This window comes from Equus caballus, chromosome 15 (assembly GCF_041296265.1).
Source record: "Equus caballus isolate H_3958 breed thoroughbred chromosome 15, TB-T2T, whole genome shotgun sequence".
Lineage (NCBI taxonomy): Eukaryota > Metazoa > Chordata > Mammalia > Perissodactyla > Equidae > Equus > Equus caballus.
In genome coordinates, this window is record NC_091698.1 from 49,147,310 (window position 1) to 49,162,560 (window position 15,251).

Here is a 15,251-nt window from a genome sequence, read left to right on the forward strand (position 1 = left end):
TGCAGTTTTTTTTTCTTGGACCTACATTCAAATAAGCAAATACATTAATAAGTGCTCTCCGTCTTAGAATATGTTGGCAGTTGTATTTCAATTCTAAGTATCCAATGTCTTTAAATTTTTAATAGAAATGTAAGTTTTCCTTTACTACTTCAAAAATCTTTTTACAAGGTTATAGAACACCTACCCAATATAATTGATGGCTGTGAAGACTATGTGGCAATGTGAAAAACCCTTCAGATGGAACATTCAGTGAAAAAAGTAAGAATCCAAGTTGTGTGTTTGAATAGCACGGCTATTTTTTAAAAAAGACCCATGACCTGCTAATTGGTCCAGCCCCTGCTTACTCTTCGACCTCATCTCCTGTAACTCTCCCTCTCACTCGATTTTCTGTAACCATCCTGATCTTCTCACTGATGTTTAAGCCTCCCAAGCCTGCTGTCACTTCAGAGTCTTTGCACAATCTGTTCCCTATGCCTGCCATGCCCTTGTTCCATGGGCCCACAGGATTGACTCCCTCACCTCCACCAGGAGGCCTTCCCTGGCCTTGACATGGCAACCCCTCCCCTTTGGCACTTCCTATCTTCTGACGGAAGACAAAGGCCTGAATCTTTTTTATGGCTACCCTAATTATTGATGATAATTTACATTAGAGGCCCTACTGGAGAGTGAAGGGATCCTGTGGAAGGTTATGAAGGAGGGAGCCAAGGGACCATTTAAGTCACATATATCGGGGGAGTTGAGATGAGGAGGTGGCCTCTGTGTATTGTTGCGTGAGAACCACTTGGCAGACTGATAAGCCTCAGGTAAGGGGTAACCTAAATGCTGAGGGGTCACAGAGGCAAAGGAACACTTCCCTTACTGCGGATGTGGACTCCGGAAAGTGGAGTTGACAAGAAATGCCACTGTTGAGGCAACTTCTAATCCTAGAGGGAGGTGCTGGGGCAGATCATATGATAGAGGAAGAGCAGGAGCCCTCTGACTCGTCCTAGAACTTATATTCTCCTGTTATACATAGTGCAACAGTACTACATAGTCAAAATATCAAAATGTTCCCGTATAGGTTGGTAAACAGCTGCTGCCTGAGCCCCTTGCCCAGCATCCCGCCCCAATCTCTCCAGCATCTGGAGTTCAGGAGGTGAAGCTTGGGGCCTCTGGAATCTGGTTCTCACACTACAAGTAGTATCTGTTTTGATTCACTGGGACTGGATATGTAGCTTGCTAAATATTTTTATTATCATGCCTGGCTTGAGAAGCTTTACCCCAAGGTCCTGAAAATTCCTGAGTAAGTAGCAAGAGTAGTTTAATGCTTCTGAAGTAGGGTCCAAGGTGGAGGGAGTTGCAAGAATGTGGAGTCATGTTCAAAGACCGAACTTCATTGACCTCTTGTCAGTCAGGAGAACTTTATTGATTACATTTATCCAGGGTCTGTTCACAAGGGCGTCAGTAAGGTTGTTGTCCAATGATCTAACCTGGTCTGGATCGCAGATCCCTTTGAGAATCTAACGGAGCTCAGTCTTAGATCCTTCAAGTTTGTACAGTTGTTGGAACTAGTGTTAAAAGTTTGGCCTCAAACTTTATAAAGCAGAGACTCTGGAGCATTTTGAAGTGGGTTTGAAAAGCATGATGTGTAATTCATATTCTGGTTCTCTTAAAACATCTGGACATAACTTTCATATCTTTGGCTCAGCACAATAGTCATCTTCAGTCTACTCTAAACAAATTGTAACACATTCCAAAAGAATGAGATCCAAAAGAATGAGATTAGCGCAGAGTAATAGAATAGATTGTGTTCAGAAAAAGCAACACAGGGGAAGGAATGTGGAGATATTTGGATCTTTTAGAGTCAGATGAGAGTCATAGGAAAAGCTTCTAAAGAAAATCATGGGGATGAAGAGACTCTGCAGCTAAAAGGTGAGGTGTCCCAGGCCTAGAAGAGGGAGAGGATTCTGTGCCCTTCCTCTGTGCGTGAATCCCAATCTTCCTCGTCCACCCCAGCACAGATGCAGGGCCTACGGACCTTCATGTCAAGAAATCATAGACATTGAGATGTGGTTATAGACATTTTCTTATTCTATGTTTAAATCAGCCAAAATATAAGTATTTATGGTGGAGAAACTGGCCCAAATATCTAACCCCAAATCTATTCCAACACCGAGTATGGAGAAGGCAGTGAAATCTCAGTTGCATGTCTTGCTCCTGAGAATGTGAAGAAACGGAATTCTGCAGGGTGGGATACCCATCTCTCCCCCTGACCTTTGAAACCAGTTCACCCGGGTTATAAGTACTGCCACTTACTCTGCTGTCCTGTGGCAGTTACACGCACATGCCTGCCATTCAGAGTTTTGGAGTGTGCGTTGACATCTGTGTGTGTATGAAGATAAACGGGTGCTTGTTTTGATGCAGGACGGGATACAAGGGCCCTGCTGGTATGCTGTCAGAAACTTCATGTTAAAGCATACCACTCCTAGGGTGGCTTATGGCTCTTGAACTCACTCACTTGTGGACCAGCTCAGGGTATAATCTATTTTCAGTCTACAATAGTCTTTTTCATATAGGAGCAGAGGCTTTAATTGAAATAGAGCATTGAATCAAATTCAACAGCTACTAAACAAGTGGACAATTTGGAAGAGAGATTTGTCTTTAAAATACAGTTCTTTTTGTGGTAGTTCAAAAAATTACTGTAAAATTCTGCATTTTAAGAGAGGAGAGACTCAGAAGATGACTATGAACCTTATGGAGCCTAGAGAAAAAAGGAAAGTGGAGATGCTATAGCTAAACTATTAGGGTAGACGTAGGAAAATTTAGCACAGAAACTAAGAGATTACTCCAGTGAACCAAATATCTAGACACAGTCCTCTGAACACTGCGGTAGAGCACTTGAATAATTGCACAGGGAGTGCACTGAGCAAGTCAGGGAGACACCAGTTCTACAGTCCCAGTGGGAAAAGCCCCCCCGGAGTCATCCATAGGACCATCCTGACCACACTATGTTGCTACCGCCACTAACTGGGGTTGGAGGGTGAGACAAACTTGATTTGTCTTTCCTAAACCGGACGCACAATCAATGCCACCATTGTTTTTCAGACCAAGGCATTTGGCATTTTTCATTGCCTAATAGTGTTGTTTGCCAAGCTTTACTGGAGCCACTTGTTGATCAGTTTGACTTAGACATAAAGATGCATTTGGTAGAGATTTTGGTCATCTTAATAATTCATTGCACAGGTGAAGGATCTGAGCTCCACATCCACCTGTGAATTGCTGCCTGCCACCTGACTCTGGACCCTTGGGCTTAGTCAGCCTTTCAGCATCACTGGCTGAGCCACAGTCTAGGGGGACATGGGTTAAGAAGCCTGATTGTTTTCTTTTTTCGAAGAGTCAGACTGCCTGGGTTCAAATCCTGGCTCTATCACTTTGTAGTTTTGTGACCTCTGGCAAGTTATTGAAACTTAGTGACCCAAATATGCAACAGGGATAATAATCGGGCTGTTATAGGGAGCACGTTCGGTGATATGTATAAAGCACTTACATATGTCTAAGTGGGTGTTTATAGGAAAACACTTAATAAATTTTAGTTGCTATTATAATTAAGAACTCTCCATATTTTTCAAAAGCCATATTAGCCAGATCAAATCTGTCCCCAAAAGGCTATTGACCATGTCGTTTATACTTTCCTCTTTCTAGAAATGCAAGCTTCTAAAAATTTATATAAATTCATTTACATCTATTCACTCAACTTGGAGATGTTGGATATTTGGTCTTTCTTCAGAAATGTTTATGTGAGGATGGATGCCCCATCACTCATACGTATCACCATCGATGCGTATTGTGTTGATTCTTAATATCTATTATACGCATGTGTGAAACTGAACCACATAAAAGCAGAATTTAGGCATTCCTGCCAAAAGGAAGTGAATTGAAAGGAAGAGAAGCAGAGCCTTTGCAAGGAGAAAATTATCCTATCTCTCAGCCAGTGTCAGAATGTGGAAATGTTTACAAAATGCTCATTAAAAGAAAAAGGGATAGCAAGATAGAAACAAAATCTGGTGCACAAGTTTACACTAGAGAGATAAGAAAGGCTAGGCCCCTATGGCGGATTTTGTTATCCAATTACTGCAACCTGACTTTTGGGGGGAGAGGAAGAATGGTAGGGGGAGGGAGAGAGAGGGGAAGAGTTTCCAAACTTGTCTCCAGTGACACGAGACATTTACGCTCCACAAGATAAAACTGCCACTTAGAGCCCAGGAGAGCTAAACCTTCCTGGGCTGGCCTGGGGGCTCCAGCAGAGTCATGGGTTCTCTGGCCTTAGAGCTGTGCGCTCTCTTCTGCCTGGTGGCTCACTTGGTTTCTGGCAGCCCCATCATGAGCCTGGAGCGGTCGCCTCTGGAAGAAGATATGCCCCTGTTCGATGATGTCTTCTCAGAGCAAGATGGTGTTGACTTCAACACATTGCTGCAGAGCATGAAAAATGAATTTCTCAAGACATTGAACCTGTCTGACATCCCTATGCAGGATTCAGCCAAGGTTGACCCGCCAGAGTACATGTTGGAACTCTACAACAAATTTGCAACCGATCGGACCTCCATGCCGTCTGCCAACATCATTAGGAGTTTCAAGAATGAAGGTAAATTTATACTTTATTGATGAAATTTGGCTTCGATTTTTTCAAGAAGTGACAAGTAAATTTACACTTCATGGGAATAATGTAGATAAAGGTGAATATATCTATATAAGGGTGTGTGAACACAGAAACATAAAACGATGTGCATTTTGGTCTATGCCACTTTTATGGTCATTTCCCAAATGGTATTAAAAGGTATTTTAAAGAATATCTTTTAATCCAAAGTCATAAAGTGTCTACCACTTTGGCATCACAATTGGGCTTTAAAAAATTTTAATTTAGACAGCAAGTAATAAAAAAAATTAATATTGGTCTACTATTATACCTTTGTTTGTCATTTTCCAGATAGGCCTCAGTTTCCATTTGGCTTTTAATTGACTACAAAATTTGTCAATTTCTACTTAGAATGAAAATAGGCAAAAAACAGGAAGTTGCGATTTGAGTTTTGCTCAAACTTTGGATGAGTTTTAATTTTGTGACCTTGTTTAAGAAACGTTCAAATAGAATGGAAACGTATTTTAGAGATTCTTCCTAAAGTTTTGCTGTGTTTGATGTGACATGTATATCCTTGAAGCACTGTTTATAGTTTCCAGGAAGTGTGCATGGCCCAGTTAATGATCCAGCTTATTTCTGTGTCTTTATGAAGAGTGATGCACAAGCTCTAAGTATCAGTGGAAAAAGTGTGTTTTCTCCCCCCAGGTATTTCTAGATCTTTATTCAGTAACTAAATCTAATGATCAGCTAATTAATCCTTTGTTTAATATGATGCTAGTGGGCAAAAAATTTTTTTCCTAATATCTATGGTAAAAGCTGTGAGTCCAAAGAAGCTAATTCTTTACTATTTACCAATTATGCTTTTACAGTCATTAACCAGGTAAAAAGGGGGTTTAGACTGATGTTGACCAATGTTCTTGAAAGCAGAAAGGTGGTGGTGAAGAAATAGCTCAGGATTTGGAATTTTGAAACAGGGTTGACTTGGTAGTTGTGGATAATTAGCTTAATTTCTCTGAACCTCAATTTCCTCCTCTGTAAATTGGGGCTAATATACCTACATAAGTCAAAAGAGCGATTTCAAAGAGGTTATAAGTACGAAAGCATTCCATTTGCTATGAAGTGCTGAGCAAACGCTAGTTATTACAAATGAATTCCTTAAACTCTAGGCGTTGGAGGAAATGTCGAGTGCGTATTGCTCAGTCCTGGAGATACCATTTGCCTTTAAGATTAGGTGACCGCCAAACATTTGGTAACAAATTGGAAATGTCAAGCTGAAATTACAGATTCCTTTTGGAGGTGAGTCAGAAGTGAAAATAAATAGCCTCCTCCGTGGGAACTCTTCCTTATGTTTCTGAGCACTGAACCTGAGGTGCCTGGCTCAGGATGTGGGTGGAAAAATGTTCACATCCCCTGGGAAAATAGGAGTTTTTCAATTCTTGCTTCTCCCATGGAGAATTTGGATGATCCAGGTCAGGAAGTGGAGTTTAAGAGCTTGTTATTACTGGAGACCAGCGAGGGCAGGAGCAAATCTCTTGGCGGACAACCCAGCTATCCACACCTCTGCCAGTCTGTGGGTGGAAATGCACAGCCCTGAGGACATGACTGCTGCGCTGGGCTCACCCTGTTGGCTGTTACTGTTTCTCTTTTGACTCTTTGGGTCTGCTTCTTGCAGCTCCCTAAGAGACAAAGACCAAAAAATCCCTCCTCCAAATCTAAATAATCAGGGGAAAACAAGTGCCGCCTTCAAGGTGGGAAAAGCGTGACTTCAATTCCTACCACTTCTCTGACCTCACCTTGTCATCTTGGGGAAGTCAGTTCTCTGCATCAAGGCTCGATTTCTTCTGCTATAAAATGAACAGACCAGCAATACCTGCATTATAGGGTCATTGTAAGAACTAAGTAAAACAATATTTGCAAAGCACGTGGCACATGAAATTTGCTCAACAAACATTAGTTCTCTTGCCCGAAATGCAACCCCTCCATCTATTACTTACTATATTTGCACATGCACAGTGAACTTATTTTTTAACTGCTTTATTAAAGTATAATTGACATACAATAAATTGTACATATTTGGTATATAATTTGATAGGTTTTGACATATGTAAACATCCATTGAAACCATCACCACAATCAAGATAGTGAACATATTCGCCAGACCAAAAGTTTCCTTGTGTTCCTTTTTAATCCCTTCCTCCCACTACAGTAAACTTTTACTCTGTGCTTTTCTCATGGATGGAGCAACCAGTCTATTCCTCTATTTTTGGTCTTCTCATGTTCCCTGTCCACTCTGCCCAAGGGGAGTCAAGTCTCTTTCATTCTCATAAGGAGAGACAACTCCCAAGTTACTTGATGTATTAAGGACGTTTGTCATGCCCATACATCAATTTGGTCTGGTGCCCAGAATCATCAACTAATCAATATTTTCAAAGTGCCACTTCTATATAAGGCATCTTGGTATATCGGAGATATAGAAGCGAGTTTAAGCTGTGGTACCTGCCAGCATGATGACAATCTAGTTGGGAAGACCCATTCATAAAGAGACAATTGAAATACGAGGATGTAAATGGCAAAGGTCAAAGGAGAGATACAGAGAGTAAATACTCAAGTGACCCAGAAAGAAGTGAACTTCCAGACAGGGTGGTGAGAGAGGGAGGGGTCACAGCTACGGAGGTGGAGGTGAGGGGAGAAGGTTTTCCAAGGGTCAGAAGAACATATCCAAAGGTGCAATACACAATAAAGCAAAGGAATGTTTTGGCAAGTGGTGAAGATATCAGTCTACTTTATTTATTTACTTTATATATATGTGTATGTGTATGTATATATACATATTTTAAGGTAGGCTTTTTGGTGAGGAAGATTGGCCCTGAGCTAACATCTGTTGCCAATCTTCTGGGTTTTTTTTTTCTTCCCAAAGCTCCAGCACATAGTTGTATATCCTAATTATAAGTCATTCTAGTTCTTCCATGTGGGACACCTCCACAGCATGGCTTGAGGAGCAGTGTGCAGGTCTGCGCCCAGGATCTGAACCAGTGAACCCTGGACCACCGAAGCAGAGTGTGCAAACTTAACCACTTGGCACGGGGCTGGCCCCTGATATCAGTCTACTTTAAATAGAAGGGTTTACAATTTATTTAATCTTTCAACAAATATCGATTGATCAGTTGCAATGTTTCATGCACTGTAGAGAATGAATGGGAGCTATGACTGGATCAAGAGGTTAAGAAATGGTTATAGCTGATTTTGAGAGCCAAGCTAGAGAGTTTAAATTCCTTCCATGGACCAGTGTTTCCCACTGGCAGGGTATGAAACGACTTTAGGTGGTACCTAGAGGAAGCTGTGAATCATGTGCAATCATTATATATTTGTATTAATGTTTATTAGAAAAAACTCCATGTAACTATCACCTCAAAGCCCTCATTTCATGAATGCTTGTTGTTTAGGATAAGTCTCCAAAGAGATAATATGTGTAAAAGTAATCAGATCAAATTAAAGAAAAATATTAAAGATACAATCTAGAACAGGGACCCCACTGAAATCATGAACTGGATATGCAGTTGGGAAAATGCTGCCAAAGATGATAGAGAATCCTCCAATTGGCAGTCCTTTGCATCTTTGGTGTCATGGAACCCTTTGATTGATGACAAATGCCTTCAGGGATTCCTTGTAAACATGTATTACCTGAGGCAAGTGTACAAGAACTTTGGAGTCCTGTAAAATTCTCAGGTAGGAAGTCAGCATGATGATATTTGGAGGTATGCTTCTAAGACCAAAGGATCTTTGAAAACGTATTCCATAAACATTCTGAGTGATTCATACGTGCTTAACTCCATGCCAGGTGCAAAGGATACAAGACTAAGGCAACCAGTCTATCCCCAACGTTCATTTTTTCCCATTCCTTCTTGTCAAGGACCAGTTACCCAGAATTCAACTGCTGTGCCCCCTGGTTTATAGCTATTTTGTTGACCTTGTCAGGCTTTGGTATCTAGAGTAGGGGTCAGCAAACTTTTTCTGTAAAGGGCCAGACAGATAGTAAATAATTTAGGTTTTGTGGGCCATTGTTCTCTGTTGTGACTATTTAACTCTACCACTGCAGTGCAGCAGTAGCCACGGACAATACAGAAATGGATGGGAGAGGTTGATTTCCAATAACACTTTATTCTCCCAAACAGGTGGCAGGCTGATTTGGCTTATGAGCTGTAGTTTACCAACCTTTGGTCTAGATGGAATTCTTTTAGGAAGACCAGTGCCCAGCTAACTATGTGGGGATCTCCACCCATTACAAATACAAATATGAAAAGCTGTGAAATGCTGGGAGAGTTTTCTCCCATTCATTAGGCAGCCATTTTCATTTTAGTCTTGGCAGCTTAACTGAGTTTAGCATTCTACCATTGACCTTTCAGTATTTTCTGTGTCAAAGAATGCTAACATTGTGTTTGTTTTTGTTGATCTCCCCTCCTTCTCTCTGTATCAAGCTTCCTGCGTGGACAATCCCTCTTACTACATAAATAAGCATCTGTTTTTCACTGCAACATACTGCAAATATGATTTTTGTCTTTTTTGCAGATCTGTTTTCCCAACCAGCCAGTTTTAATGGGCTCCGAAAATACCCTCTCTTCTTCAATGTGTCCATCCCTCACCACGAAGAGGTCATCATGGCTGAACTCAGGTTGTACACGCTGGTGCAAAGAGATCGCATAATATATGATGGAGTAGACCGGAAAATTACCATTTATGAAGTACTAGAGAGCAAAGGGGACAATGAGGGTGAAAGGACCATGCTGGTCTTGGTGTCAGGGGAGATCTATGGAACCAACAGTGAGTGGGAGACTTTTGATGTTACCAATGCCATCAGACATTGGCAAAAGTCAGGCTTATCCACCCACCAGCTGGAGGTCCACATCGAGAGCAGACAGGATGAAGCTGAGGACGCTGGCAGAGGACAACTAGAAATAGACACCAGTGCCGAGAATAAGCATGACCCTTTGCTTGTCGTGTTTTCTGATGACCAAAGCAGTGAGAAGGAGGGGAAGGAGGAACTGACTGAAATGATCGCCCATGAGCAACTTCTGGAGTTGGACAACCTGGGCCTGGAGGGTTTTTCCAGTGGACCTGGGGAAGAGGCATTGCTGCAGATGAGGTCAAACATCATTTATGACTCCACTGCCCGCATCAGAAGAAATGCCAAAGGAAACTACTGCAAGAGGACCCCACTCTACATCGACTTCAAGGAGATTGGCTGGGACTCTTGGATCATTGCTCCGCCTGGATACGAAGCCTACGAATGCCGTGGTGTTTGCAACTACCCCCTGGCAGAGCATCTCACACCCACAAAGCATGCAATTATCCAGGCCTTGGTCCATCTCAAGAATTCCCAGAAGGCTTCCAAAGCCTGCTGTGTGCCCACCAAGCTAGAGCCCATCTCCATCCTCTATTTAGACAAAGGTGTCGTCACCTACAAGTTTAAATATGAAGGCATGGCCGTCTCTGAATGTGGCTGTAGATAGAAGAGGAGTCCTGTGGCTTATTTAATAACTGTAAATGTGTATATTTTGTGTTCCTATTTAATAAGATTATTTAATAAGATTATGTACAGATCATAGAGTCTTGCTACCTTAGGGAATTTGACAGGTCAGTTTGTTGTAGGAAATGCATTTTTACTATGCAGTCTAGACCCTTCCAATCTGTTTTTCTTCAGACTTGCCATTTCCCGGCAATACCATCTCTAACAGCAAGTGGCAAACCCACACTACTTGTCCTCTATGTCAATTTGAAAACAACAACCCCTAAGCAGAAATACAGCGTCGAAAGATAGATATTTGTGTATGTATATGTGTACATAGATAAACTTATAAAAATCTTTTGGTTCTATAGAGGTAGATTAGACTCACACATGTGCATGACTCAACCCCATGTGTATATATTAAAAGTCAATGGTATGTTCTCAGTCACCTCTTCTCTGAGTAGGATTTATGTCAAGATAATTTGCACCAGGAATTTAACCTTCCTAGGAAGTACTCCATTTCCTAAATGCTATTGGAAATATAGGTGTCGCTTTTGTCAGTTGAGTTTCTGCCATTGCTGAGAGCAGCACAGCCTAGTAAAGGAGACTGCATGTTTGAGAGGAGGAGTTATTTGATGCAGAAACCAAATGGCTTCAAGACGGAGTGGCCTTAAGGTACAATAGCAAAGAAGGAGCCCACAGGGCACAGTGAACTCTAGAGGGCAGCGCCTGGCCAAGAAAGAAAGACAGGGCACTTCAGGATGACATCTGTTCCTGAGATAATTAAAGCAAAGCCGTGAATGTTGGCCTTTATTGCTGTAGAGGGAGAGGAGGTGGAAGGGGCCTCACGGGGAGGAGGGGGAAAAGATATAGATCCTATTCTAGGATGTGTTTGTAAAATTAGAAGCAGTTTTAACAGGAGAATTAAATCGTTTGGACTAAATAAAATTATCAGTGACTCAGAGGAGGAAAATCCAGAAAGGATCTGTTTGTTGGACTCTGCTTCTTAATATTTTTCTTCAAATCTTAATATTTCTCCCTTGCCTCTGCACCTCTGCTTTTGCTTTTTTCCCGCCTTTTTCCTCCCCTCTTTCTTCTTTGCCTCATATCTTTCTCCCATTCCTTTGTCCTCTGTCTTCGCTGGCCTTCATTGCCCCCGCTGTGGGCTGGAAGGGGACATCTGAAAGCATTTCTCCTCAGGATGAATGGAGTTAGCTCTAATTTCTAGGTTTCCCCTTGATATTTAATTTGATTTATTTTAATAATATCCTTTGTGAAATGTCTTGTTCATGAAGAATACTTAAATATAAGAAAAAGAAAATCAGAGTCTAAACAGATACATCTAAATAAACGAGTCAATAAATAGACACTTGAACAAATAACTCAAAAACTAAGCCTGTATTTTGAAATCAGGTTTGCCCCATGGTAGAAACCCTGTAGCCTTCCCACTCTTCCCATTCGGTAGTCTTCCCACTTCGGAACTGGCCAGGACAAAGGGACTGGGATGTGTTCTTTACCGGAATGGTCTGGTGGGTCTGCCAGCACTTGGCCAGTTGGAAGGACTCTGAGACTCTGGCTTTGGTCTTAGGATCCTCCCCCGCACGTGGGATCATATACTTGGTGCAGGAAGAACCAGAGCAGAGCAGTTCTCAAGCTGTTCTGACACCTCCAGGCAGACAACACGGATGGTTCACACTAGAGTCAGGAATGTGGCTTCTAGTACACTGTTTCCCACTCACCCTGTTGAATGCTTCCTTAAGAACGCTTGCATTTTTTTTAACTGTGGGAAACCATCTGTCTCCCTTTCACAAACTTCTTGGAGTTATACATTCATATTACACTAGAAAATAGAGGCAAGGGAAGCTATTTTGAAGGACATTTTGCCCAATGTGGACCTCAGTTCTGCATATCTGCTGTCCACTAGCATCCAGAGGGTGGATCCTGGGGAAATCATTGCCCAAGAAAAGTGGTATTTTGACCCTCAGTGAGTATACAGTGATTGATAATTTGAGATGGCCATGCAGCTCAGAATCATTCATTTATGAAATAGTCTCCATATAAAATGGTATGCATGTATGTGTGTGTGTGTGTGTATATGTGTGTGTCTGTGTAACTGGCTTTGGATAGCCACACTCAGAGCCCACAGCGGGATGTGGTGCATCCTTTACACCCACAGTGCACTCTGTATATTCATATACTCTATGGTACTTTTTATCCTTTCTAAAGGACACTGTAATTGACATACAGTAAAACCTCAACTGAACAGGATAGTCCTGGTTAATAAAAATCAAGCAAAATTTTCTTTATGTCTAAAATATATAAGACAGTGGTAAGCTGGTAAATGCTTAACAACCAGCAATCCTGGGAGGGAATAAGCCCTGATTTGTGAATTTCAATGGTGTTAACTACTCCCACCATGGCTTATTTCAAGCTACCAGCGTGATGTCAACTGGCTTGCAAAATTCCTGAAAACTTAACAGTCAGCTCTCAGGAGCCACGCATGCCAGCTCTGGCACCCCGCTGCTATTAGCACACTGATATTAGAACACTGAAGTGTGCCAGGCCCTGCTTTCTGCCTTCCCTCTGCTGACTCTGCCAGGTTCCTGGAAAAACCTCATTGCGAGCACTTAGAATCACTCTTCGGTTAAAGAGATGTGAAAATCCAGGCTGTCGGCGATTAGCCTGCATATCCCAGATGTTTCTCCTTTCCCACAGTCCAGACACAAACATGCATTTCTGTGATTTTCTTCTTCCCTATGGAAAGAAAGTGCAGAAAGCCACATATTTGTTATTCAAATGTTGTTAGTTGAGTTTTTTCTGCTTTCTTCTCATCAGAAGATGAAAAAACATAAACTCTAAATAGAGGAGTCCTCCTAGCTCTCCTCAGGCCTCTTCCAGGATGCATGCGTCTCTTCTACATCGTTGCATGAACACGAAGCCGTGAAATTGTCAGATCCCTAGGAAAGCAGAGTTCGCTAATGTCTTCTCTGCTCCTAGACCTTGGCGACGTCCCATACCAGTCTTTTTTACATTTTTACGTCAGAATTATCATCATTGAAGTCGACTCTCAAGAAAAATTGTAGCAGAGGGACTTCGGCAGCCAATAACCAAAATATCCATGTAAGAATTTCTAGGCTTCCTACTATTTATTGATGGATATATTTATTTTTGTAATATAGTGTAGAATACCAAATATTTTATTTTTATGTTTGTGATTCCCTCTTGGATAAAGTAGTCTTCTATGCTTTTCAGAGAGTGCCTTTCCCAGAGTATGGCTCCTTTATGATATATAGCCTATATTTTCATCTCTCTTTTTGATTCAAAATTTCCTGTTATTTTAAGGAGCCTTGCGAGAAGCTTGCCATAACTTTGTATATTTTGTCTTGTAGGCATGCTGTGAGCCCCTTGGCATATTTACTGATTTGTAAATAGTATAGTTTTAACTGAATAGTATAGTTTTAACTGAAGTGTAGACGTTGCAGAAAATATTTAACCAATAAATTGTCCTGTTGTTCCATGAGCTGACATTGTCATTTTTCCCTGAGAGGCAAATATTGTCAGCCTATGAGGGACTCTCATTGCTGCTCAGTGAGAGGAGGCAGTATTTAATTGGGGCTTTTCATTTCCCAGACAAGGTGCTTCCCCTCTGACTGTATCCATTGCCTTCATTGACCCATCAATTCGGACATCCGGTTGGACAAATTGGTTTGTAATTGGACCAGTTACTCTATAAATGTAAAAAATATTAATTTAATGATTCCCAAAAGAGTCAGCCTCAAAGTGCTTAATTCTTTCCCTGTGTATAACTCTTGGCCTGGGAAATTAACGGTCAATACTATTCCCAGAACTATTGGTAATTGTTTAGGTGTTCTTTGGAATCTATATTCTTCAAGTAAAACATATTTTCATAGAAAAGAATTTTACATATTACTTCTTCCTGGACTTCTCAACAGCCCATAAAGCCCAGCAGTGTTGTGGCAAAACCATTTATAGTTTGTCTGCAACATGGAGGGGGTGTTGCCATTTTTAAGGACTGTGGATCTTTCCACAGAGTCACCATGGGTCATACTTAGCCCTTTGTATTTCAGGTGAAAAAGGAACACTACCGTGACTCTGTGCACTTTCTTGCCCCAACAAGAATATTTGATTTCACATATTAAATGGAAGGAAAGTAGATAATGTTGTACAATGGTAGCATGAGAGTGTTTCTAGGTGTGGAAATTTGTCCGTAAGTTAATAACGTCTTCAAGGAATGACCGTTTGTTGTGATCAGCACGCTTCTATCACACACGAGCACTAGTTTTGTGAGTGTCTGCCCTGATGGCAGTGGGGAGGTGGACGAGTTCACGCCCACCTAACGAACTTCCACAAATACGGGAAATCAGCCAACACCACGGTCACACCAAATCAGCTGAAGCACGTTCCTTTTCTTATGTAAAACCTGTTCATTATCTCTGTCCAAATTTATGTAGTAACTCCTAAACTAAAAGGAAGATGGAAATAAATATTTTACACTGTGTTCATAAGCCAAATGTGTACATTCAAAGTCATCTTGTTAAATAAAATGGAAAAATTATTTTGACGATAATTATTTGTGAGTATTTGTCCTTGAGATGAAATCTTTTTTGCACTCCCCCTCTGCTTTTTTTGTTTTTACTTTTCTGTTTCACAGTCTATCCAGATGGAATCGAACTTCCTGCTCTGTAAGTGGAACCTGGCCTGAAGAAACAAGAAGTTGGTTTTAGCATCTAAGTGGGCTCACCAGAGAGTGAGATTCTGTTGTTACGTGGTTCTCTCATTCCACACAACTTTCTGTAAATCCCATGAATGCAGAGACATACTTAGGAAATGAAATTGGCTCATCCACCTCAATAACTGAGAAGAATTTCTTCTTTGAATTTAGAATGAGGCATATTAAACAGCAATTACTTTGGGGAAACTATTCAGGTTAAATTTCACTGAAATTTGATTATTGCACCTCATAGAATCTCAGGCATAGAAGAGACTTTTAAAAATTGTTGAGTGTACCCCACCCCCTCCAGCAGCCCACCAAAGTACTTTTCATCTTTTCTGCAAATATTGGTAAAGAGAAGGGAGTGTGCTGCCTTCTTAAGGGCACCTGTTACAGTTTTAGAG

At 41.3% G+C, this 15,251-nt stretch overlaps 1 protein-coding gene across 1 annotated transcript; it reads left to right on the top strand.

Annotated features, from left to right (window-relative positions):
* Positions 1 to 4,170: 4,170 nt before the first annotated feature.
* Positions 4,171 to 14,703, top strand: BMP10 (bone morphogenetic protein 10). Its single transcript, XM_001491616.5, has 2 exons — positions 4,171 to 4,621; positions 9,179 to 14,703. Exons 1-2 carry the CDS (start codon positions 4,288 to 4,290, stop codon positions 10,117 to 10,119), a joined length of 1,275 nt encoding a protein of 424 aa, XP_001491666.1. The 5' UTR covers positions 4,171 to 4,287; the 3' UTR covers positions 10,120 to 14,703.
* Positions 14,704 to 15,251: the final 548 nt, after the last annotated feature.

Excerpts from the sequence above, each read along its gene's own strand:
- BMP10 (XM_001491616.5), top strand. The coding sequence starts at position 4,288 with ATGGGTTCTCTGGCCTTAGAGCTGTGCGCTCTCTTCTGCCTGGTGGCT. Across the intron at positions 4,622-9,178 it reads TAGGAGTTTCAAGAATGAAG|ATCTGTTTTCCCAACCAGCC; the intron begins GTAAATTTATAC and ends TCTTTTTTGCAG.